Source organism: Heterocephalus glaber, unplaced genomic scaffold (assembly GCF_053883595.1).
Source record: "Heterocephalus glaber isolate CG9 unplaced genomic scaffold, H.glaber_assembly_v1.0 deba00001572, whole genome shotgun sequence".
In the NCBI taxonomy this organism is placed as follows: domain Eukaryota; kingdom Metazoa; phylum Chordata; class Mammalia; order Rodentia; family Bathyergidae; genus Heterocephalus; species Heterocephalus glaber.
In genome coordinates, this window is record NW_028258357.1 from 23,495,797 (window position 1) to 23,520,860 (window position 25,064).

Here is a 25,064-nt window from a genome sequence, read left to right on the forward strand (position 1 = left end):
GGTCAAAACAAGCCTGGCTACAGGAGAGAGACCACGGAGCAACAGGAAGCTGAGAGTGCGTGTGGTCACGCCAGCGAGGGACTGGCCCTTGTGTGTGTGTCCACTGCAGAAAAGGGAAGCTGGTCTGCACATGGTTCAGCCTCTCTAAGGGGAAAGGAACAGTGTCCAAGAGAGTTTCCGCTGTCCTTCCAGCAAAACCTGGAGCTCCTCCAGGGAGGCCAGGTGACGGGTGACAGAGCCAGCAAGAGCTCCCAGCACCCGGCTCCAGGCCAGCTCGAAGTGGAAGTGCAGGCTGACTTGGGCGGCGCCAGTTGCCACGGTAAAATGTCACAGATTAGGGGCTCAGACAACACTTACCTCATAGTTCTTGAAGCTGGAGCCTGCGATCAGTGCGCCGGTGAGTCTCCGTCGCTTTTCCATTGCTGGGACTCAGCACCTGACACCCAGAACTGAAAGGAGGAGAGGCTGACTTTGGCTCACGTTTTCAGTCCAGGGCTGGCTGGCTCCAGGGTGGAAGGGCCTGGTGCAGGACAGATATTCAGCCCAAGGCGGCCAGGAAGCAGAGAAAAGTCGGATGACTCCACGGTGAGCACAGCGCCCAGGAGCGACTCTGACCTGAACCATGCACGGAGGCTGGGTCCGGAGGACTTTCTCCTTCCAAGGGAGGCCCAGCCTGAGGCTCCGCCCTCGTGACCTCCCCATCACACGGGGCGGGGCTTTGCCAAGTCAGTCTGGGGACACAGCCTGACCTAGCCTCCCACACTCCCGTCCTTTCTGAAGGGCAGGGTTCAAAGAAAGCCGCTTGCAGACGGCCAGTAAAAGGCATAAAGAGGTCTAAGATGTAAAGAGGAAATCGGGGAAGAAATGAGTCTCGATCTTCCTTTGCACCCAAGCCCCCCGTGTAGGACCTCTTTGTCCTCTTCCGGAAGTGTCCCACGAATGGACTCAGGTGTGTGAAGCGGTCCTGTCCTGTCTCTCTGAGCACAGGGAGAGGACAAAGGCCCACTTCTCCCAGGGTGTGGGGACAGAGCCAGGCAGGCCTTGAACCGGAACCTCCCCGTGCGGGTACAGCGAGGCCAGGCTGCTGGCAGCACAGGTTCTGGAGGTGGGGGGCTGTTTGGAGCAAGGTATGCCAGCTCCGGTACCCCCGGACCTGTCTGCAGTGGTTTCAGTTGGACACTGCCAAAGGACATGTTCCATGCTGCAGGTGGGGCCTGGTGGCCTGGTGCTGACCCCTCCAGGCCACCACTGGGCAGTGGCCAGCCTTGGGGCTGCACCCTGCCTTCATCCAGGCCCAGCATGCAGGCTTCCTGTGGGGGCAGGGCCCTGTGGGGGAGAGAGGCTGGCCCAGAGCGGAAGCAGGGGAGACACGGCCACTTCCACTGCCACCACTCCTGACTGGGCCTTGCCATCATCTCCTTCTGAAGGACCAGAGGCATCTTGCGTAGGCAGCCTGATTTCCTGAGGACTGGCAGGAGGGGCAGCGCTGGGCCCCTGCAGCCCAGTTTCTGGCCATCCCTTCTCCCAGCCCAGCGTGTCCTTGCGGTGGTGTCTGGTTCTCCTCTCCTTCTGCTCAGAGCTACCGCCCTGCTTCCTTCAGGTCCCAGCCCATCCCAACCCTGGCCTGGGCTTTTCCAGCCCCTGTTGTCCAGCAGCCACTCCTCCCTGCTGTGCTGGATGCCTGGCTGGCCTCAAACTCATGATCCCCCTGCCTCAGCCTCCCAAGTGCTGGGATTATGGGTGTGCACCACCAGGCCCAGCTTTGATTTGGCTCCAGTGTGTTTTCTAGGAGCTCTCGAGCTGGGAGCTTCGTCCTCTACGTGGTGGCATCATGAGGTAGTGGCTGGTGAGGCACAATGGGTCACAGGGGACGCTGCCCCGGGAGGACTCCACGTCCTTCTCATGGGACTCCCCTGCTTTTGCTTCCTGTCCTGGGCACCATGGTGGGGTGTGTGCTGGGGACTCACACTGGAGCCCTTTCACTTGGTGCAAATCACCCAGCCCTGGAGCTTTCATTATCAAAATGAAAGCAACTATCGCAGTGTCTTTCTCTTTCTCCGCCGTGGAAGCCCCTCAACCCAGGGACCACCAGGGTCTCTCCAGGAGGCACAGAACAGTGTTCAAAGTGTGAGCTCAGACCCCAGTTCCGTCCCATGGGCTGTGACCTCGGGGAGCCACTTGGCCTCTCTGGGTCTCACTGATGCTCAGCTAAGAGGGAGCCACCTCTGGGGCTGCTGTTGAACTCGGGGTCGGAGCTGAACACTGGATGGAAACGGCGCAGATGGGAGTGTGGCTCAGAATAAGCATTCCGTGCGTTTCCTAACCACCTTTGTCACTCCTTTCTCTTTGGCTTTTGAGACAGGGTCCACTGTGTGTTGACGGCTGGGGAGCTGTTTCCTGATTTTCATTCCCAGGTGGCGTCAGCTCCTTAGGAAGCTGTCGGCTGGGGAAGAGTGGGCGGCCTCTGCCCCCTCAGGCGAAGTCTGACCCAGTCTTGCAGCCCTCAAGGCAGGGCTAGGGACAGGTGCTGGGAACAGTGTCCCCTCAGCCACGGCCACAGCTGGCCCCATTCCTGACTCAGGAGAAAGCAGGGGCCGCAAAGCCCCTCAGCCGGTGGTGCCCAGACTGTCCAAGCTCACACGGCCAAGTCAAGTTGTTCCCGAGCATGCCCAGGCCAAAAGAAACACAGGACACTTCTTGATGACATCCTCAGAGCTGGCTAGCTTCATGGGCATCTGTGTCCGGACACCTGAGCCACTGCTGGAAGAAAATCCCATGGTGCACACGTTGCGTCATTCCCAGAGAGCCACGTCCATGCAGAACCCCGTCCCTGCTCCAATTGACATTCATATGGGCTCACTTGTCAGCACAACCGCCCCAAAGGCTGGGCTTAGCTACGATGTGGGCTCCCAAGGAGTCCGTGGTCCAGTCTGGAATGGGGAACGGCCCAGCTCGGCGTCCACACGGCGCCCGACAGAGGTCGAGAGCAGCTGCGGTTCCCTTGAGAATGCACACTGCCCGTCGTGGGCCCCTGCCTGAGGGCGCACCCCACGCCACCACTGGGGGTCACCCCAGCAGGGCACAGGAGCCCTGTGGATGGGTCCACTGTCAGGTGTGGCCCACAGTCTGTACCGGAAGAAAGCTGAAGGGCCAGGACACTTTGTTAGTACTGGGGATTGAACCCAGGGCCTTTGCACTGTGCATCCCCAGACCTTTTTATTTTTCATTCTGAGGTGGGGTCTCGCTCAGTTGCCCAGGCTGGACTTGAACTTGCAGTCCTCCTGCCTCAGCCTCCCAGAGTGCTGGGATGACAGGCGTGCGCCTCTGCTCCCCGCTGTGACACACAAGGGGCGGGCTCCAGCCGAGCTGCTCTGTCCCCGCTGTTCCCGTGCTCTTTACTGCCAAGGAGCTTGAGCCAGCGGGGTGAAGCCGCACTGTAGTCGTCCTGCAGACCCGAGAAGAACGCCTTGCCCGAGGGCCGCCGGTGAGGGGCAGGAGAGGCGCCGGCCCTGGTCCCTGCCCTGAGGAGCTCGCAGTCCAGGAGAGAGGCAGACGCTGGACAGATGGTCCCCAGAGGGCAACTGCGCATGTGCAGAGGTGTGGCCTGGGCTGGGGCGTCTGGGAAGGCCTCCTGCCCATCCCTCCTGTGAGCATGGGGATTCCATGGTTCCTACGGCCCCGCGCGGGGGTGCTTGCCTGTCATCTCAGCACCCAGGAGGCTGAGGCAGGAGGATCATGAGTTCAAGGCCAGCCTGGGCTACACAGTGAGACCCTGTCTCAAAAACAAAAAACAGGGGCCGGGGATTTAGCTCAGTAGTTTCGCTACCTGCTGCGCAAGCGCAAGGTCCTGAGTTCGATCCCCAGTACCAAATAAAAACAAACAAAATCCCCACACACAAAAACAGTGCTCCAACAGGATGCCCCTGGGGGCGCTGGGTGGCGTGAGGGAGCAAAGGGCTCTGCTGGGGACAGGAGGACAGGAGGACGGGAGGACAGTCCCTGTCCCAGGAGCCTGCACCCACAGGCCCCCCCAGCTGCTCCAGTCCCCAGGACAGGGACATAGGACACAGCCCTCCTGACCACTCAGTCTGGGTATAAATTCTTGCCATGTGTTTAAAAAAAATTTGGCTTTAATTTCTTTAACTGCATTGATAAATTAATTACTTGCCTTGCAGGAAAAAAATGTCCAGAGTTGTAACTCAGAGGCAGAGCATTTGTGTAACGTGCTCAAGGCTTTGGGTTTAATCCCCAGTGCACGCGCAAGCACACACACACACACACACACACACACACAGAAAGAAAGAAAAGGAAGAAGAAGTTGCGGTGACAGTCCACAGGGGACGCTGGCCCCAAGGTCCCCAGCGTGGGGAGCAGGGAGGGGGCTCCAGTGCTGGCTGAAGCAAGGATGGAGGCAGCTTCGTCCTCCCGTGCTTCCCACTGCCCCTTCCTGCCCTCGTCTCTTGCTCTCCTTCGAGCTCTTCTGACCACAGACTCGGGCGGCTGGGGGCACAGGTGTCCTCCCTTCCTGGAGGGACGAGAGGGCCAACCTGGCAGCCAGGCTGCACCTCGCTCCCTGGCTGGAATCCTGGCCTGGTGACTCAGCCCCAGGCCCCTGGCCCCAAGGCTCATACCAGGGACCCGCAGGGCTGGCTCACGCTGGCCCATGGGCTTGGCCCGGGCACCTGTGACTCAGCTGTCAACAACTAATAACACGAGGACCAGGTCATACCACTGCGGCCCGCAGAGGCCTCGGAGGTGCTTTTTATGCGGCAGGTGCTAAGCAGCTCCTCTGGCTTTGCGACAACCTTAGGAGGAGCCACGGCCCGGTGTGGTCTGTCCCTGGGAGAGCCAGGTCCCCTGGGCCGTGTGGCTCCCAGCTGGGCACCATCAGTGTGGCCCTGCGGGGCTCGGGCACAGGCAGGAGGGGGGAGGCCCAGGTGACATTGGGGTGACGGACACACAGATGGTGGGTGGGCGGCTGCGTGGGCAGAGCACTGTAAACTGGGCTGGGGGTCGGGATCCCCACACGAACGGCTGTGCAAACAGCAGGTTGGGGGAACCAAGCAGGGCTCTAATCAGAGGGCCTGTGTCTGGCTGGTTTGGGGCGAGGGTCCTCCCTGCTGTGCCTCTCTCACTCCTGGTGGGCACAGTTGGGACCTGTGTGTCCAGGAGACTGCCACAGCCACACTAGAGGGAGAAGCTGGTCTTGCAGGAGGCCAGCAACAGAGATGGACAGCACCCAGGGCCGGGGTGACTCGGCCGAGCCCCGTCTCGCTGGTTCAAGGCAGAGGCCCGTTACTTGCAGGCCACATGATCCCGATCAGGGGTGTGAGGGTTCCTGTAGCCCCAGCACTCTGGGAGGATGAGGCAGGAGGGTGGAAAGGTCTCAGGGTGTCTGAGATCTGTCTCCAGCAGGCTTTCAGTTTTCTCTGTCCCCAGAGATCAGAAGCAGAATAGAAGTTTTTCTCTCAATGCTATTTTCAGCTATTAAAAACGTGAACAACATCCTTAACTCGGAGGCTGCGGGCTGGCCTTGGCCTCAGTCCTGCTTCACGTCCCTGCCAAGGTCACCTTGAAGGCTGACCCTGGTCCCAGCCACTGCAAGCTCAGCGGCACATTGGCCACACCCTGGGGTGGGCCCCACCGGAGCCTCCTTTCCCTCTCCTCAGTCACGGTCCGGTCCCACTACTGCTCTCCGCAGGGATGGGTGGGCGCCGGGACCCACCAGCCACGAGGAGGCGCTTTATGAAGGGAAGGAGGAGTGGCCTGGGCCACAGTAACTCCGAAGCTCCCACTCGTGTCCCCCCGCCCTCTGCCCCTCTCCTGGCGGCCAGGCAGGGACAGCCTTGGGCTCTGCGTCCAGGCCCTCAGGGCTTGGAGGAGCAACGGGGGCTTTCGACAGCCTCGTCCCACGGCGGTGTCAGTCTGAATGTCACTTCCGCCCCAGTCATGAGTGCAACCCTGGCTCCTGAACAGCTGGGCTGGTGAGGGCCCTGGGAGGGGACAGCCACATGGGCTCCGCCCCACGGTTGGAACCTGGACAGAGGACGGGGCCCAGGAACAGGCGGGTCTGTGAATCCCTCGCCACGCTGCGTCCGGTACTCTTGATCTCGGTGTTAGGAATGAACCCCAGACTCACAGTGTCTGTGCCAGAAAGAATGCGCTCAGACAGCAAGCAGGACTGGACAAGGCAGAGATTAAAGTGTACTACTGCAGAAGGGGGCGGGTGCACTCAGACAGGAGGCAGCAGGCGCGCTGAGCGGGAAGTGGGGATTTCAGCCCTGGAGCACGGGAAGCCCTGAGCTTTCTCCCCATTGGCTGGTTGAGGGCTCACAGTCTCTCCTGATTGGCTGGCTTGGGGCTGAGGAGTCACTGGGCGGGGAGACAGCGTGGGGAGCAGAAGTCCCTGGACCCTGAAAGCCCCCTCGGTCTGCAGCCGTGTCCCGGAGTTTGAACCCAGCAGGCGTTTCTGTAGCTCCGGTGAGTTCGGGAGGGCCGCCTGGGGTGGGCCGGAGTCTGGGATGGAGGCGCGCCTGTCTGCTTCCTCCGAGGGAACGGACGGCCGTTTCTCAGCCTGGCCTTCCGTCCCAGAGTTGCGGGTGACACAACACGCCCTCTCGGAGCTGTTCGTCCGGAGTGTTGCTACTGCAGTGCAGAGGACCTTGGCCTGGCCCTTCTGCCCACTCCACGCGTGTGGATGGATTTGACACCCAGACTTTAAGTCGGGGTTAGTCTGGGTGCACAGACTCTTGGGACGAGTCTGGGAGTGGGCGGGGTGTGAGTGTCCCTCTGTCCTCTGTCAGCCTCCGTGCCCCCGTCTGGTACCGGGCCTGTGCCCTGCGCCCCAGCTTTGCCTGGCAGTGGCCCTGAAGCACAAGCTGGCAAAGAGGGGCTGCAGAGCGCTGAGTCGGGAGCCCGGGACTCCTGTGGTCCAGGCATTCCTTGGGGTCCTGGATCCTGTGCCCCGCAGACAAGGGGGACCTCCACATTATGATGTCAGCACTGCGCCAGCTGTTGCTCTTCTTAAAGGGTGGAAGGGGCCAGACAATCTCCAAGGTGTTCCTTTCCCTTCCTGTTCTCCTTCTGGGGTTGCTGCTCGCTGTGTGGCCCTGCGCGAGGCCCTTTCTCTCTGGTCCTCTGGTTCTTATCTTCCGAGCCAGTGCTGAGACTGCAGCCCAGACAGCCCCAGCCTGGATCTTTGGAATAAGCGATTGCCAGCGTGCAGTGAGCTTGTTATCTCTGCCCTCCTGGGGACCTTGGAAGCTCTTTTCCTAATTCGAGAGCTTACCCGAAATCAAAGTCCAGTTAGAGTCCCCTCCCTGTTTGTTGGTTGTGAGCCACTGCCCATTCTGGCTGAGAGCAGCAGCGAGGAAGTGAGGTAGCAAAGCAGCGGTTTATACTTGCAGCAGGCGTTCAGTTCACTCCCTCCAGGTCAGGACTGATGCCTCTGTCACCGTTGTAGCCCCGGGAGGGCATTTCTGTCCCCAGAGAGGAGGACATCGAGGTACAGGGAGAGCAAACACCTCACCAAGGACAGAACCGCACATGGCGAGCCCAGATTCAGACCAGAGGGGCCGATCCCAGATTCCACAAATGCCATTCCCCACTGGCCCGGTGCTGGGCCATGGGCTTCACGTCTCTAAAGGGCATTGAGCCATCCCCGCCCAGGGCTGCTCAGCATCTCCTCACTGTGAGGCCAGGCCGGGGTCCTCTCCTCAGTGTCCTAACCGAGAGGGTCAAGGGCCTGTGGAGGCCAAGCCTGCACCTGAGCCCGGCCAATGGTCACGCCACTGCCACGGGCGCCTAGCTGGTCTCAGCTTCAGGGTCTAGGACAGAGGGAAGAGAAGCCTACAGAACGGGAGGCCTGTAGAGGAGGCCAGCCCTCCTCACACAGGGGCCGACATCTAAAATGTAGAGAGAACCCCGGAAAATTAGACTCCGCTACACAAAAGACCCCATCAAAAATGGGCAAGAAGAAATACAAATGGTCATTTAATGCATGAAAAGATGCTCAGCATTGCTGGCCACTAGAGAAATGCAAATTGAAACAATGCTGAGATTCCATCTCACCACAGAAAGAGTGGCCTTCATTGGGAAATCAAATAACAAATGCTGGTGGGCTGCGGAGAAAAGGGAAACTTCTTCTTTGCTGGTGGGAGTGAAACTAATACAATCACTATGGAAATCAGTAGACATTCCTCAAAAAACTAAAACTAGAAATTCCATTTGACATTTAGCTGTCTAGGTATCTTCTCCAAAGAGTTAAAGACATCATATTACAGTGACCCATGCACACCCGTGTTTATAGCAGCACACCTCATAACAGCTCCATCTTAGGAGCAACACATATGTCCATCAGCAGATGAATGGATAAAGAAGGTGTGGTATTTACACACAGTGGAGTACTACTCTGCCACAAAGAAGGATAAACTGGAGTCATCTGTAGGAAAATGGATGCATCTTGAGACCATAATGGTAAGTGAAGTAAATCAGACACACGGGCTTAAGTATTGCATGGTTTCTCTTATATGAGGAACCCAAATTATAAATAAAGATCAAAATAAAAGGTAGATAATGGGACATAGGGAGACAGATCTTTCTTAAATGGGGAAGGGATCAGGAGAGGGAGGGAGGGGATGAGGGGAGGGGATGAAACAGGAATCAGGATGTGTTGGCATGTGTGCCAGCTCCATGCAAAGAATGTGAACATTATGTACTGCAAACACGGACTATTAAGACATAAAAACTGAAAGAAATTCTAAAATAGTAGGGATCAAAGGGCTCAGGTCGGACCCTCGAACACTGCCTGGCCCCAGCACGGTTCCTCTCCACTCTCACTCCTCAGCACTGAGCACCCCTGCCCAGGGGCCATGCTGTCCATGTGGTCACAGGCTGCTCCGTGCCCTGCCTGGCAGTCCCTGCTGTGCATGTGCTACACCCCAGGTCTTTTTGTGTTTCTTAAAAGCCCTATCCTCTAAGTCTGCCTCCCCGCTAATGGTACACATTCCCTGGCTTCGAATGCTACATCAGTGGAAGTTTAGAAATGGGCATTCTTCGACACGTCATTTATTCTACTCAGTGGTGCATTTGTGAGACTCATCCATGTCATTATGGACAGTTTAGTCCTTTTGTATTGCTGAAAACACTCCATTGGATGAATGTACTTTATCAATTCTATTGTTAATGAACACATTAGTTTTGGAAATTGTGAATAAAACAATTACAAACAAGTGCTTTGTTTCATTCACATGTGTATCTAGGTTGGCACAGATAAAAGAACTCCTGTGTAACTTCGACAACATAAGAAGTTGTGCCGATTCACACTTTCACTAGGTGTATGTGTTTGCATTCCAACTGACCCATGTCCTCACCAACACTTAGCATGATTAATCCTTTTAATTTAAATTTAAATTTAATTTAACTTTTAATTTAATCCTTTTAATTTTAGCTATTCAGGTGGTTGTATGGTGCATCTCATTGTGGTTTTAATTTGCATTTCCTTGACAGCTAATAGAGTTGAGCTCATTTTCATCTATTTATTTGCATTTGTTCATTAGCACTTTTGGCAACTTATGCTCCTCTGACTCATACTGTACTTGTAGCCAAGTGAAATAAACTGTCTGACATACAATTTAGTCATCTCACCCCTATTGATTTGAGTTGGATTTTGGGTCCCCAGGGTGGCCCAAACAGTCCCACTTGTAATGATAAATAATATTCTCAAGTGCCCAGGGCAGCATGGGTCATGTCTGTTCTCACAACCACTTTGTGCAGAGGTGCTATTATCACTCTACTTCACTGCAGAGGAGCTGAGGAGGGGCTGGGGCTCACCTCTGAACAGCTAACAGGGAGGGGTCTGGGTTCCAGTCCACACCCTCAGCTGCTGTAACCTGCTGCCACCAAGGATGGAAGCGCTGGACACTTAAAGACAAACTTCAGAGGTGGCTAAAAACTGAGTGACAAAATGGACATGTGATTGTCAAGAAGGGAAAAATATTTGCAAAACACGACAAGAGATGAATGTCCTTAATATGTGAAGAGTTTTCACCAATTAATAAAAGTGCAGCCATCTCAGTAAAAAAAAAAAAAGTCATAGGGTTCTGGAATTAGAAAAATCTAAGAGTTTTCTGCATACTTTTCCATGTTTCTGTTCTCCTTTCCTGATGTATATGAACAAATTTATGACTTTGAGAAGTTCTGCACTAAAACTTCCTTTACAAAATTTCTCAAATCTACCTGAGCAAACTAGGTGATTCAGAGTAGCTTCACTTTTCGGAACAAACATGTTTGGGTTGTTGGTTTCACCGCCAATCCCATGGATAGCAAAATCTGCAAATGTCCAAGTCCCTGATATAGGACGGGGCAGTGTTTACGGTAACCCGCATGCAGCCTCCACTGCCTCTCGGGTACTGACAGCGCAGGGTCTGGGGAGCTGCTCGGGAATGGCTGTCGCTCTCTGTTCCTAAGGGACAGGTCACTTGGGGCGCTTCCCCTGCCTGTTCTGATGCCAGCTCGGTCGGGCCTTGGACACAGATGAGGGAGGGGAGGGACTGCTGCACCCTAGGACCCCCGACTGTCTCATCTCTGCTCCGCAGGACCCTACTCCGGTAACGCTTTCAGCAGAGGAAAGGAAGTGAATCGGGCCAGGCCTCTCTGCCTCGGCTGGTGACACTGGGCTGGGTGGATGGCGCTGCACTCAGGGAGGTTCCTTCTGGAACATTTTCCCCGTCTCTGATGACCCTCGTGCTCCTTAGAGGAGGTGCAGGGACCCAGGAGGCCGCTACTCACCCTCGGCCCAAGGCTGGGACACCATTTGCCCGTCAGCGTGTCCACGCTGTCCCTGCAGGTCCCCTCTTTCCGAACACGAGGACAGAAGTCTCTCCCTGAGCCCAGAGTGTTGCAAACTTCAGTGGATTCCTGTCGGTGGCCCCCGGCCTTGCTGTGGGAGCCCCTCTGGCCCAGGTTTCAGATCCCCCGCCCACAGGGTGGCATGAGTCTGTAAACACGTCCTTTGAAAGTTTCCTGTTTGGGATTACGGTAAGCTTTAGGGACAGGTTTCTTGGAACCCAGCACGGTCTGAGATGGTGGCAGGGCAGAGAGAAGGGACCAGTCAGAGAAACAGCAGCAAGACACCCTGCGTCTGCACGCAGAGCAGGGGGCTCCGGGGTCGGGAGCTGGGTTTGGCTTTTACAGGGTCTCCTGCACGCCCGGCCAGCGCTCGGCCCCTGAGCCACCAGCCCTCTGAGCTCTGGTTTTTGACAACAGAGGTGCTGGTTCCTGTGGTAGACAGCATCAGAGGAGGGAGAGGAGACCAGGTGTCCACAGGCGACAAGGACACGAGGCGTCTGGAGGCGGCAGCCTGGCAGCCTGGATGGGGAATGCCCTGTGGGGATGCTGGCACAAGGGTGAGCACTCATGGATGGCTGTGCTCAGGGGATGGCGGGACAACACCCTCGAAGGAGACACAAAAGGCGGCAGAGGAGGCGGGGCCGAAAGCCAGGGCAAGGGCTTGAAGTGCGGCCCTCGTGGGAGAGTCTGGGACCGAAGGGACCTGAGTGACCCGGAGGCCAATTCAGGACAGAAGCGAGCCCTGGGATCAGCCATGGGGACCAAGGGGCCCTCATGAGGGCTGGGGCATGGGGGACTCGGTGTCCCGAGAGGGCTCCGGCCTACCCCTGTGGCAGCCACTCCTCGCCCGGCTCCCTGTGCCAGGCGGTGCGGCCCAGGTCCCTCCGTGGGGACAGCGGTGGCTCCGGAGGACAGAGCCCCCACTGCGCCATTCCCCGAGCGGCAGCCCCTGTCCTGGGGACACAGGAGCCAGCAAGCTCCCTGAGACCGGACGAGACCGGAACCGAGAGCGAGGGACACGGGGCCCAAGGCCGCCAGGAGCCCTCGCAGGTCCGGCTTGGGCGCCTGACCCTGAGCTTTTCTCTGATTTGAGTTGGGCTGCACCTGCCACGGAGTCCTCGGGCGGAGTCCGGAGGTCGCGGGCACTGTGGGCAGACTGCTGCGGCAGGGCGGCCGGCTGCAGCCACAGCTCGTGACATTTGTCACTGTGGAGGGGCGCCCACTTTCTTGTCCCTGAACACAGTACTCAGCACTACACATTAAGGGGAGAGAGGTTTGTTTCAGCTCCCATTTCAGTTCCTAGTTAGCTAGCTCCAGGATGGCAGGATGGCATGTCAGAGGTGCACACTGATAGAAATGCTGCTTGCCTGGCCAGCCCTGCGGGTGACAAGAAATGCGATCTGCACGATACTTCCCTCTTTCCCTCTTAGACCAGGGCCACCAAGAACCCAGAACCCACGGTCCGGGCCCCTTGAGCTAGGGCCAGAGCCTGGGTAGGCGGGAGGGAGGGAGGGAGCAACTGGTGTCGGAGCCCGGCCGGGCGCCTTCTCCTACCTTTCCCATCCCAGCGTGCGCGTGTCCCAGCTTGACCACCACGGGGAAGTGCGGGGCCGTGAGCTGAAAGACAAAGAGGAATCCCGTTAGCTGGCCCTGCCTGCAGCCAGGAGAGTCGCATCTGGTGCCCAGGAGCCCGGTGTGGTCAGCAATGGGCCATGGCCTCAGCCTGCCCGGGCACCCGCCAGACTGCAGAGACAGGAGGGCTGGCTGGGGGAGCTAACTGGCTTCCAGCTCTGGCTTTGGTAATGGTGCAACCACAGACAAGCATCACATCACAGTGCCTCAGTTTCCTCATTTGTAAAATGGGGAAGTAACAGCATCCACCCCAATGATTGGGTGAGTTACCACACAGGTGAGCCCTGTGAGTGGCAGCCTCGTTATTCCTGGGATGGTTCTGTCTCACGATCTTCCTTCCAACCACACTGCCAGCCAGGCCCTCATCAGCCTCTGTAGGAGATTCCTTAATGATGGTGAGCTTGAACGTGAGACCTTCCTGCCTCAGCCTCCCAGCATACTGGGGTTCCAGGTATGCAACACCACCTGGCTGGGTTCTGGGTCTGCTTGGTTCCCTGCTGTTTCCCTGGCTCCTAGGACACTTCCCAATGGCAGGGAGATGCCCAGTACCAAACGTAAGCTCTGTCCCCTCTGAGAATGATCTGCAGGCCTGCACGGCCCCCGCGTGACACAGGTGGGGATGCCGGCTCCTCAGAGGCCTGCGGCCCTGGGCACACAGGCTCCGGGGAAGAGGAGCGGAGCCCGGGTGCACGTCTCCACTGTGAACTTCACCTGTGCGTCCTCAGGTGTTTGCTTGGGTTCTAGACGTTTATTTTGCATCACTTGCGGGCAAGGTTTTCCCTCCTAATGACGCATGAGGCGTGATGCACAGTGACGACTTAAGAACATCGTGACAGTAAAAGACGTCACCGCGAGTCCCTCTCGATCCTCTTCCTCACTTCACATGCACTCGCCCCTCATCCTCGGCGCTTCCTGCAGCAGCTCTGGAGTCAGAAATACGGTGACTGCTGCCGAGCGCCGTCCAGCAGAAAGGAGCTCATAAAACACGACGCTGTGCCCCTGTTCACCTTACTCACCGGATCTGCCACCGTGTGACTCCAGGCTCTTCCCCAAGGTCAAAAGGACCGTGAAAGGGAGATGTTTTAATTCTTTTTAGGGTTTATATATAAATTTATTGGTACATTTTAGATATAAAATACATTTACATTGATCATTGGGTGTTTGTACCAGAACATGATGGATCTTGGTTCTTATTTTTTCTCCCATTACCTGTGCACCCTTCACCCCCCAACCCTTCCCTATTTACACGGAGTTTGATTCCATTTTTTTTCTCATAGCTTTTCCTTTCCCTTCTTCCCTTTCCCCTTCCCCTCCCACCATCCCCAAACCCATGGACCTTTTCTTATTTCAAATTATCAATTATTCATTTTAATCATTTTCATGAAAGGGAGATGTTTTGAATCGATTCAGGACATCAAGGCAGCCAGGACAGCACAACTACAGACCCTCAGGAAAGAGGGGTCCAGAGCTGCTGCAGGCAGGGGCAAGAAAGATGGGATGAGTGTGTGCAGTGAGGGAGGGCTCAGAGGGGCTTGTGGTGCTGCGCCCTCTACTGTAGTAAAGTTTTTCAAGTCAGAGGTTCGCTGTATTTTCCCGTCATACCCTGTAGCAGCGACGCCACACCCAGCCCTTGGCATCACCCCAGCCAGGGGCCACCGCCCGGCTCTCTGGGCTGCTCGGCTGAACGTCTGGCCCTACCCTGTCCTGGTGTCCACTGGCCGCTGTCACTGTGGTGGAAGGGCCAAGGCCATTCCTGGGACCCACACGGCCCACACAGCCACCGGTGAGGGTGTTTCTGTTCCCATTTCACAGACAGGGAAACTGAGGCTGGGGTTGGCCATGGAGAGGGCGGAGCTGAGGCTTTGAGCTCCACTCTGTCCGGCCCCAGTGTCCTTAGGGTCAGCACCAGGGCTCCCTCTGGCAGACTGAACAAAAACTCCCAGAGTTCAGGTTAAAAATTGCCTTTTCCTGTTGTCTAGTGTGGACAAATGCATTAAAAGAGAAGCGATATTTGACTTTGGCTCCAGAAGCAGTATGCCCTCCCCACAAACACCGGGGACCCAGGATGCAGTGCAGCGGACGTGGAAGGCTATGAGTTACCCTCAGGCTTCCGGCAGTTCCGGTGTATTACAGGCTGGGCTTTTATAAAAACTATATATTTTTTCCTTTTGATTTATTCCGGCTTTACAAAATTGTGAGTACACCATGGTACCCAGCCAATTGTCTTTCTGCCCAGCACTGTGAGTTCAGAGTGTTTTTGGTGTCCAGTGCTTGTAGTCTAACGCCCACCACCCAGCACTTCACACATACGAAAGGTCCGGCCCCGCCGTGCTCAGCGGATGAAACGCTGCCCAGAGCCCGGAGCCCGCTGCAGTTCTGTCTCCTCCTCCCATCCTGCACCCAAGGCAGCCACTGGGGAAATTCTGTTTGCGGTTCCCCACTCACTCAAAATCTCACTGTGGCATGTGAGTCCCGAGCAAGGCCGGCCTCGCACGTACGCCTGGGTGCAGTGCGGAGCTGGCGAGCTCCTGCTGGCCCTGCTCAGGACGCACTTCCTGCCTTGCACAGCTCTGCCGTTTGCTTCCTGCTGCGGAGCACCTGGCGGCTCCTGTTGGGATTGTGCACATCCAGAAGCGGGGAGACTCGCCCTCGTCGGCACCGGCCAGGGTGAGGGCTGGGTCTCGGCACCCACTGTTCCCGGGTGGTCGCAGCCACATCGGGGCTGGAAGATGACACCTGCCCACCCTGGCAGTGGCAGGCAGAAGCCATGGGGGAGGTTTCACCTCGGGGCTTTGTCCCCCAGCACGAGCCGTGCAGCCTGTGGCGCCCTCAGCAGCCCCGGACTTGGGGTGTCACTGCCCTCTTCCCGGGGTGGGACATGGTTCTCCCCCCAGCCGGGCTGGTCATGGGCTGCCTGGTGGGCCGGGAGGGCAGGGACTTCGCATCTCTCCAAACTCAGTTTTCTGATCTCAAAGTGGGGCTGATGAAGCCTAAGTCAGGATGGCTGGGGAGAGCGAACAAGACCGTAAGACTGTGGAGCGACAGACGGCGCTGGACTCTACGGTGCACAGCAGAAGTGAGGTGAGGAAGGATGAGGGACGGAGGGGGCCAGATGGGGAGGCAGGAGCCTGGCGGAGAGGAGCTGACTCCAGGGGGACCGGGAGCCCCCGCAGGACAGAGGTGGGCAAGCCCCACAGTGTTGAGCCGCAGGGACCTACTGGCAGCCTCCTAAGCCCACCTACTGGGTGTGGTGGGTGCTTTCTAGGAACGGGCACAGGAGAAGGAACGGGAGCTCCCAGGACCTGCAGGGGCCCCAGGCAGGGAACTGCGCCCACGCTACGTCCACAGAACGCGGGGCAAGGGGATGCATGCCAAATGCAGAGCTTGTGAGATGTAGAAGGGCAGCAAGAGGAGGCGGAGACAGCAGCGCCCGTGCAGCCAGCCGCAGACCAGGGGGCCCAGAGCGCGGACGTGCACTCTCTGGTGCGAGGCGGGAGGAGGCACGAGGGCCGCCGCAGTCCCGCCCGCCCAGCCCCTCCTCCCTCCCCTACGCGCGTCACCATCGGAGGGTCTCACAGGCTGCTCTGGTCTCCAAGCTGGGCGCACGCCAGCCGGCCAGCACAGGACTTGAAGGGCCCAAGACATCCTGTCGGCTGTTCTCTCTTCCCCCTCAACAATCCTTGTACTTAGCTCCTGGGGCTGGCGGGGCGGGGATGGTTCTCCAGGGCCCTGGCCTGAGATCACGCACCCTGGGGTGCACCAGAGTTCAGCTCGGACCTTGGCACGAGAGGCCTGGCATTCTTGGTCTTGGCAAACAGATTCCTGTCCTGATGAGGTGAAGGCTGAGCTTCCTGCAGGGTGCTCCCGGAGGAGGCTGAGTCAGAATGGTCTCCACCCAGATGGGCCCCGGACCAGGCTCCTGCTCAGCCCCGGACTGGAGAGCTGGACATCCCACCCTGGAGGTCCCCCATGCTCCTGAGATGGAGGTGTGGACCCCAGGCGTCTGGTCCTGACTGGGGGCTCATGACCTGAGTGAGTTGCCATCTGGCGACAGCTTGCTGTCTGGTGAGGCAGGAGGAGGTGGACTTCACGCCCAGACTCAGCAAGGGCGGGCGGCTCGGGCTCTGCCACGGCCAACACCTTCCTCCTGCCTGGCACTGCCTGGCACAGTCACACCCATGCCACCAGGTGCTCCTGGGTCCCAGAGCTGCCCGCCCCTGGATGCAGCTGGTGTGGGTGGGCGGTGGCCAGCAGGCCCTTTGGCACCCAGCTACTGCAGGCAACCCCCGGACTCTGAGCCCGGAGGACCTGGCTCACCCCTGTGCCCAGTCTTGTGTGACTCAGTTTCCTCACCCTTTAATCGGATCACTGATGCCCTGACTGCCCTGCATGAAGCTTTACGCCTGCACACAAAGACTCTCCCCATGAGGCAGGCGGGGGACAGGATGACTTTCCAGAGTTCATCCTAAGCCTTTCATCTCCTGGCAGCTACCCGATTCCTCCTCCACGAGCAGCGCATGTTCAGAGGACCTGCGTGAGGACACAGCTGCTGTGTGACCCGGCCCTGCCTCCACCAGCCCCGTTCCCCAGCTCCTCTGGCCTCTCTGGCTTCCTTTCCAGCTCTGATGCTGGCTCTGCACCCGCCGTCTGCAGGGCCCTTGCAGGTGCCATCCTCATTGTCTGAAACATCGCCCTTGCTTCTCTTCATTCTGCCAACTCTTATACATGCCCAGGCTCAGCTGCTGCGGAATCTCAAATTTCCTGAGTTTCCTGTCACAATTTATTTTTCCTTTGCTTTTTTTGCGGTGCTGGGATGGAACCCAGGAGCGCCCCATCCCTGGTCTATATCCACAGCTCTTTTATTTTTGGAGGTCTCACTAAATTGACCAGGGTGGCTTTGAACTTGTGACTCTCCTGCCTCAGCCTCCCAAGGGGCTGGGATCTCACATGTGCGCCTCTGCGCCTGGCATGTTTTACTTTTCCTGATAGCTGGGTTCTGGCTCTGCCTCTAGGTGGGGGTGCCCCTTCCAACGCAGATGATGCCTGATACGGCAGTCACCCTTTCTCTCCTCGGGGGCTTTGGACACTGACCACACTCGCCAGGGGGTGGGTGACCAGGGAGGACAGGGCTGGCAATGGCTCCACGTGTAGGGTGGACACAGTCACTGTACCGCGCGCGTGTGTGAGTGTGTGTTCAGAACACTGGTTTACTAAATGTGAACACTAAAACCAAACTCCAATTTCGTCGTCCTGTTTGGACATTTCCCCCTACAAACCTCAAAACAGCAGCAGCAGCAGCAAACACAGGCCTCTGCCACTGCTCGCCCTTGGAACACGGTGCAGTGTTTTGCAGGAGCTGGTGTCTCGGATTCGGTTAAGACCCTGGGTGTGGACAGGGTGAGGGCCGCAAGAGGCATGAGCCCCGGTGACCCCTGCCACCCTCTCCTTGCCCGTGCCTGAGCTGCTCCGTCACATGCACCTCCTTGGGGACCGTCCCTCAGAGCAATCCTCACAGCTGAACGTGGGGTCGACGCTCGGGGCCCAGCACTCGGGAGGCCGAGAGTTCGAGGCCAGCCTGGGCTACACAGTGAGAGCCTGGCTCAAAAACCCAAACCCAAAACCACACGCATCACATGGAGAGAGGATGGGCACAGGGCTGAGAAGCAGGCTGGAGCCAGATCGTGAAAGCCTCCTACTTGCAGAGGTGCGGAGCCATTCCTGCCCACGGGCAGAGCCCGGAAGCTGCTGTCGCAGGGACAAGCATGAGACTCCCAGGCGGGAACAGCCCTGGGGTCCAACACCAGTGCTGGTTTCTGAGCCTCAGTTTCCCACTGGTAAACGGTCTGTGTGGAAGGACTGGGAGGACACAGAGGGGCTCTTGAGGGAGGTGCCCCGCTCTGCAGTCACCGCCGGCCAGTCGTCTCTGAGGAGGCCAGGCCAGGCCGCGTGGCTCGGCTGTCCCTGCCCAAGGAGGTGGCAGAGGACACAGGAGGAGCAGCCGGCAGGGCCACTGTCCACACGAGTGCCCACTGTAGCAATGTCCTGGGGCCACCTGGCACAGCCCTGCAGGTGGACCAGGGCAGCCCACCACGGCCCTCTCAGTCCAGCCAGACAGAGCTGGCCAGTGGCGACTCTGAGGGGTGGATGGTGTGTAGGAAGGTGCTGGATGCGAATCTTGGTGAAGGAATGGAGACAGCCACACAGATTGCCAAGGTTGCAGAGCAGCCGCTCCATAAATGCTGGAATCACTGTGAACTGCAGGACCCCGGCACCCTGTGAGGTCTCCTTTAGACCTTATATTGTTAAATTTTTGGTGTTTTTGAGATAGGGTCTCACTTTGTAGCTCAGGCTGGCCTTGAACTTGTAGTGGGTGCCCCGGCCCCAGCCTCCGAGTACTGGGATTATAGATGTGCGCCACCATGCCCAGCGGGGCCCCCTGTAGGTCAAGCAATTTCCTTGGCCCCTGAGCCTGCACGAGGCCCTGCTGTCCACGCAGGAAAACCCCCAGGAGCAGATGTCAGCTGGCAGCGCGTCTGTCTCCATTTTCTCTGGGCTCCTCCAGTCCACATGGGCGTGTGGCTTTTCCCGTCTAAAAAAAGCTTCTAGATGCTTTTAAATTAAGCGAATGAGTGAGAGCAGCACTCATTTTTTCCCTTCCTTTGAACATGTGTGTCATGCCAAGAGCCCTGTGGACGGAATGTTCAGAGGCTGCAGAGAGGGGCCAGCTGCCGAGGCCCTAGATCACCGCCCCGAAAAGCAGCCGAGGCCCCACGGGCAGCAAGGCGGCCGGAGCTGAGCTGGGGTCTGTGATGCACAGGGGACCCTTCCCCGGGGACTGGTGCTGCCCCGCCCAGCCCTCTCGGAGGTGCCCAGGGGCGAAGGGGATTGGGGCTCTGTGTGTGAAATTTCAGGAGCAGGTCCGATGCCAAGACGGGCCTTTTGAGCCTCAGTTTATCCGTTGGTGAACAGGTCTGTGTGGAAGGACTGCCAAGAGCAGAGAGGGCTCCCAGGGCAGGCCCCAGGCCGTGTCCCTGCCGCCTCTCTGCGAATGGGAGGTCGGGGAGCGGAGCAAAGCTGGCCCAGCCCACAGCCTCGGGTCACCCGGTGTCTCGGGCACGGCCAGGCTCCAGGGTTCCAGCCCTCCTGGCCGCAGGGCAGCTCGGTCCCTTCCTGGCTGGACCTGAGGCCCTGCCCACGTCGAGGTCCGAGTCCTGTGAGGCTCACACCTCGCCCCTGCGGCTGAGGCTCCCGCTCCAGCACTGGCCTGTGACCGCGCCTCTGCCTTTTCCCTGCCGAGCACAGGCAGTGCGCTGCACTCATCCCGCGTGACAGCTGGGAGGCCAGGGCCATGGGGCCGGTGGGGCGCCGGCTGGACTCTTCTCGGGCCTCAGTTTCCCCTCTGCTGAGCGCCTGAGGTATGAAGCCAGCAGGATGGGGTCGTGCCTTTGTCCCCCAGGGAGGAGCCAGCCCCACGCGGGACTGCTGGATGCAGCCGGGCCCAGCGGGGGCCTCTGTCCCCATCCCTGGGCTCTGAGTGACGTCTCAGGATGCCCCGCCTGCTGCCAGCACGTCCACCCTGTGCACTCAGGGTGTTCCCGTCTACTCCCAACTCTGCGAGCGGGGTCTGACCGCAGCCGTGCTCAGATGAGGAAACTGAGGCTCAGAGGGGGGAAGAAACCCAGCTTGACAGCAGCAGAGCAGACGCCCTGCTCATGCCGTGGGGTCCGGGAGCGTGGTGACACAGAGGCCAGCAAGGCGCCCTGGACTCTGGCCGCACTCCCCTGACGGCCTTGGAAGGGCGGGTAAGCCCTGGCGCCCAGGCTGGGTCGTGGGACCTGCACAAGGCCCTGTTTGCTCACGGTCTGCACAGCTGGGCCGGATTAGTCCAGCGTCCTAAATAGCTTTGGAAGAGCGGCCGGCTGGAAAAGTCTGCTTTGTCCTGAGGAACCAGGCGCCGCACCCACAGTTACCAGTGTGCCCTGCCCTGTCCCCCACCCCGACTCTCTGCTCAGTGGCCCTTTGCACTTCCTTCTCCTGGCCCCAGTGGAAAAATCTCTCCTGGCACTTTTCTCCTAACCTCATGCCAGTAGAGATGGAGCTGGAGGGAAGAGAGCAGGGAGAGGCAGAGGAGGAGGAGGGAGACATTCGTCTCGGGAGCTGCAGCAGCTACCTGGGTCGCCAGGAGACTGTGGCTGCTTCCTAACGCGGGTGGCCGAGGGCTGGCCCCAAGTTGGCCTGGAGTGGGGCGGCCAGAATATGTTTTCTCTCAGCCACACTCCGGGTAGCACTCCCGGAGCTCGGAGCCAGGAGGGAGGGACAGGCGGGAGGTCCAGAGGCTGTAACCCGGCGGCCTCGCGACTCTGGCACCAGGGTTCTGCAGGAGCTGCCCACGAAGCATCCCTCTGTGCCGGGGACCCTGCAGGCTCACAGGGAGAGGCCCTGGGCTTCTGCTTCTTTCAGACCTGTGACACCTGTCTCAGCTCAGCGCCGTGCAGATTGCTGGTTTCTCTCGTGTTGGATGGGCAGAGGAAACCGAGGCCCAGCAAGGGGCTGTGACCGCCTCAGGAAGTGCAGCCTTGGGACTGGGGCTGGGATGGCATCTGTGTCCCAAGGGCAAGGCGTTCTCCCCCGTGGTCACTGACAGCTGACCGCAGGGACCAGGCCCAGCCTCCACGGGGCTTCCTCAACCTGGGAATGCTGTGGGATCTTCAGAAGGGCAGGGCTGGGGCGCCAGGGGCTGGAGGTCACCTTCTGCTCCATCCTGCCACCCATGTGCAGGACAGTGAGCTGGGACTGGATGATGTAGCCCCCTGCTCGGCTCTACAAGGGTGCTGGACCTTGGAAATTCTTCCCCTGGCAGTCACTGGCTGGGGCCTTGCTGCCACAGCAGCTGCCCTGATTTCTCCTCCAAACAGATGCTCCTGCCTGGCTCCTCCAGGGAGCTGCCCAGCAGCCTGGGGCACCTGTGCTGCCCTGTGGAGAGCTGCCCATCACTCTGGGGTGGTGGCACCAGGGACCCACCTGGCAGGGCTCCTGAGCCGGCTGTGTGAGGATCGGGGCTCTGGGGGTGGCGGGGCATCCCTGTGCCGTGGGGTGTCACAGGGGGCGGGGATGCAGACCCTGGCGGACTCTCTCTCCATGTCTGACAGTAGCCAGGTGCTGGGAAGAGTGTGCCAAACGTGGGCTGGGTGATTTCCGCCTGGACCCGGCCTGGTCCCAGGATGCTGAGGTCCTGGGCACCTGGTAGGTTGGTGACAGTCTCCGTGCAGAAGTGTGGCTGTGACTTGGACCCCGTTGGTCCCTCCAGAACTCCAGTGAGGGGCTTCAGAGGGGCAGGTGGGCTGCCCTTCTCCTGGCCCGGCTGCTCACCAGCGGGCAGGTGGGCATTGACCTGCTGCCCTCATGTTTGCCGGAGGCTCTTGCCCCTTCGATTTTTGCCATGAGCAGAAGTAGCACCAGGCCCCCAGTGGAAGCCGAGCAGAGGCGTGCCACGATCCCACCTCGGAACGGGGAGCCGCCACCTGCTTCCCATGGGAGCCCCGAGTCCAGGTGTCTGCCACAGCAACAGGGGGGACCAACGCCGTCTTTGAAGGGAGCCCCCAGGACCTCGGTGCCTGCAGAGTTGGGGCGCAGGAACTCCCCACTGCGCTTTCCTGTCCTTCCCTTCCAATTGGCCATGGCAGAGGGTGGTGGCTGGGCGGGGCTTCCTGCGGCAGCATTTGAGCTGGCACCGCGGGCATCTGCCTGGCACTCTGAGCAGGGAACAGGAGGCGCAACGTTCAGGCCTTTGTGCGTGAGGGGTCGGGACACTGGCGGGGACAGAGTGGGCATGCGGCTGCACCCCTCCTGTCCGCATCCAGCACAGCTGCCCAGGCTGGCGGTGCCACACCCAGGGCTGAGAGAGCGGGCACCACACACTCAGAGCTTTTGACAAGGGGGCTCCCACAGAGGTGGAGACAGAGACAGAGACACAGAGAGACGGAGACAGACACGCTGGGAACCCCAACTCCCCGTCCTGTGGGACGAGTACTGAATGGAATGGGCACCCACGGATTCTCCTGGACAGGAAGCTCCACCTATGCACTCAGCAGCAACGAGCAGCCTGCTGCCCGGGCTGGGGGAAGAGTCGGCTTCTCAAGCTCCCCACGCAGATGGCTGGGAGCTCTGTCACTTGTCCCTTCCCCCTGGTGGCAGCTGTGTTTCTAGAAGGTTCCACTCGGTGTTCTCACTGAATTTCAAGTGTGCATTCCTCTTTCCTGCCTCAGCCTCCTAAATAGCGAGATTACAGGTGTGCACCACCATGCCTGGCAAGATTTCAGCTTTATGGATGAAGACCGAGGCTCTGAGGGCAAGTGGCCTGTCCATAAGCACACAGCGCCGAGCGGTGAACCGTATCCCTGAACTGAGGGTAACCAGACGCTGGTGCCTCCATGCCAAAGCTGTTTCCGGTTAGGCCTGGGCTCTTTTCTGTCATTAGCAGTAGGGAATGGATATCCTACGAGGCGAGGAATTTGCTCTTGGCGCTCAGATGCACTCATTATGAAAACAAGTGAGATAGAGCAGGGCCAGGACCCCACTGCCCACTATCAGGTGACCAGGCGCTGGGAGGGCCGCAGGGAGAGGGAAGGTGCTGGTCACAGCAGCTCTGGGCCCGGGCCTCTTGCACAGGGTGGGGTACCCAGGCTGTGAGCTCAGTTCCCGTATCACTGGGCGGTTTGGGCCTGGGCGTCCGGCCCCGGCTGGCGCCACGAAACTGTCTGCGGCCTGTTGGGTAACCCTCAGTGAGTGGCAGCCTCGGGCTGACCGTGGCTGGGACACTGTCTCTTCCTTCATCCGGGGACTCGTGGGGATGGCCGCAGTCTCCGGAGCCCCGTCTTGGCCCAGGGTTTCAGACCTCGCTCTGCAGCTCTGGGCTCCGGGGTTCGAGGTGGGAAGCTTGGGCTGCAGCAGAACTTCCAGTGGTTCAGCAAACGCCCTCCTCAACCCTGCCTTGTCTCTGTCTCCCGGCTCGGCTCAAGGCTTGATGGCTTTGTTGATGGAGAAATGACCACAATCCAGGGACACGGCTGTGCCCGTCTCATTTTCTACAGATGTGACGCACACAGGGATGGCAAGGCCCAGCTTGGCTCTGGGTGGCCCGTCCCCCTTGTCCCCGGGCCTGGCGGGGTCCACTCGGTCCGGGGTGTTTGCCCTGAAGTCTCGATTCTGGGTTCTAACCCAGCTCGTGTGCCCGGAGGCCGTGACCTCAGGCAAACTCCATTTGCCAGTTCTCTCTTCTATCACGTAGGGTAAGTAGTGTGTCTTGTCCCACCGGCTGCTCTGAAGGCTACCTGCCTGACATTCCCAGGGCACGTTCTCCAAGCCCGGAGCAGGAACGGGAGCGGCTGCAGCTGCTTTTACAGAGCTCCTCACGTCCACTTTCTCATCAGATGCACCGACAGACTGCGCCGGACCGGGGCGACTCTACATTCCAGGTCATACAGCAGCAGCAGGCTCCTGGTTCCCCAGGCAGGGCTTCTGAAACCGAGGCCAGGCCAGTTTCCATCAGCTCCCTGTCCCCAGTTCCTGCGTGTCCTTTGGGACCTCTTAGCTATTACCTCCTCCCAGCTTCCACAGGCTGGGTACCACAGCCCGCGCCCCTGGTGAACCCTCTGCCCCTCCACCTTCCCACCCTGCCGGAGATGGGGACTACGAGGAAGGCTCAGGTTGTCCATGTGCGCCGTCCGTCTGCCCTCTCCCTCTCTCCCTCTCTCTCTCTCTCTCTCTCTTTCTCTCTCTCTCTGTACCTATCTTTCCATGTGACCATCCCTTATCTCAATCTGTCCATCCATCCATTCATCTCCCGTCCTCTCTGTACTGCCCCCCGTCGGAGCCTGGTAATGTATTCTGCACATATTTGGGGGCTCAGCAGATGTTGGTTGAGTTGAATGGATCAGTGTTCCCAATGACAATGATGGCAGGAAATATTTATTTACAGCTGGTGCTGGGTCAATCAGTGACTGCTTTCTCTGCAGACACTAGCACCAAATACTTGAAGTAGGGACATCAGGATATTGAAGCAAATACCCGACGAGGCTAGCAAGGTCCCTGTGCGATCCTAAAGGTCTGGCTCAGTGTCTGCGATGGGACGCACAGCCTTCTGACAGCAACATGAAGTGTGCCCTGCTGCAGTCTGCCCAGCTGTGAACCTGCCTCCTCCCCGGGGCAGCCTGTGCTTTTCTGACATTCACGGTCCAGTGGCACCAGGATGCTGCCCTTGTGCTGCCAACCCCACCCATCAGGCAGCCTTCCTCTTCCTTCCTCCTTGACCTTGCCCTTCCGAGGGCCTCTGGTTCCCTCCGCCTGGTGCAGAACAGCGCTGCTTCAAGTCAGGGCCGAGGCCGCCTCCTCCAGCAAGCCGCCTGCTCTTCCCGTGCTCCGAGAACTGGCCTCTGTGCCCGCAAATGTGCCCGCCTCCTGTGGGACCAGGCAAGCAAGGGTGCTGGGCATGAGGCCACCCACAGCCCCACCAAGTCCTGTCAGGAGCAGGTGACTGTGTGGGGCACAAAGCAGAGGCATAGCTGCTCAGAGCTGTCAGCCACAGG

The 25,064-nt window shown here is 59.0% G+C and overlaps 2 protein-coding genes across 6 annotated transcripts in view; one reads left to right on the forward strand and one right to left on the reverse strand.

Annotated features, from left to right (window-relative positions):
- Window positions 1–25,064, reverse strand: part of Syn3 (synapsin III) — a 312,905-nt gene that overhangs the window by 27,858 nt on the left and 259,983 nt on the right. For all 5 annotated transcript variants that reach the window (XR_002394920.2, XM_013072249.3, XM_004844778.4 and 2 more), the window contains exon 7: window positions 12,403–12,465. Coding sequence is in view for 4 of the 5 variants with exons in the window: in XM_013072249.3 (XP_012927703.1) it covers window positions 12,403–12,465 (63 nt within the window). In the remaining variant the exon portion in view is untranslated. The remainder of the gene's footprint in view (window positions 1–12,402; window positions 12,466–25,064) is intronic.
- LOC106009407 (uncharacterized) lies at window positions 12,379–21,476 on the forward strand. Its single transcript, XM_087192863.1, has 3 exons — window positions 12,379–15,147; window positions 15,456–15,561; window positions 15,746–21,476. The coding sequence occupies exons 1-3, from the start codon at window positions 14,820–14,822 to the stop codon at window positions 16,317–16,319; spliced, it is 1,008 nt and encodes a 335-aa protein (XP_087048989.1). The 5' UTR covers window positions 12,379–14,819; the 3' UTR covers window positions 16,320–21,476.

What these genes read in the sequence shown, in the direction of transcription:
- LOC106009407 (XM_087192863.1), top strand. Translation starts at nt 14,820, where the DNA reads ATGAAACGCTGCCCAGAGCCCGGAGCCCGCTGCAGTTCTGTCTCCTCC. An exon ending in CCTCGTCGGCACCGGCCAGG is followed by an intron (nt 15,148 to 15,455) that starts GTGAGGGCTGGG and finishes CTGATCTCAAAG; the next exon opens with TGGGGCTGATGAAGCCTAAG. An exon ending in CGGTGCACAGCAGAAGTGAG is followed by an intron (nt 15,562 to 15,745) that starts GTGAGGAAGGAT and finishes GGTGCTTTCTAG; the next exon opens with GAACGGGCACAGGAGAAGGA.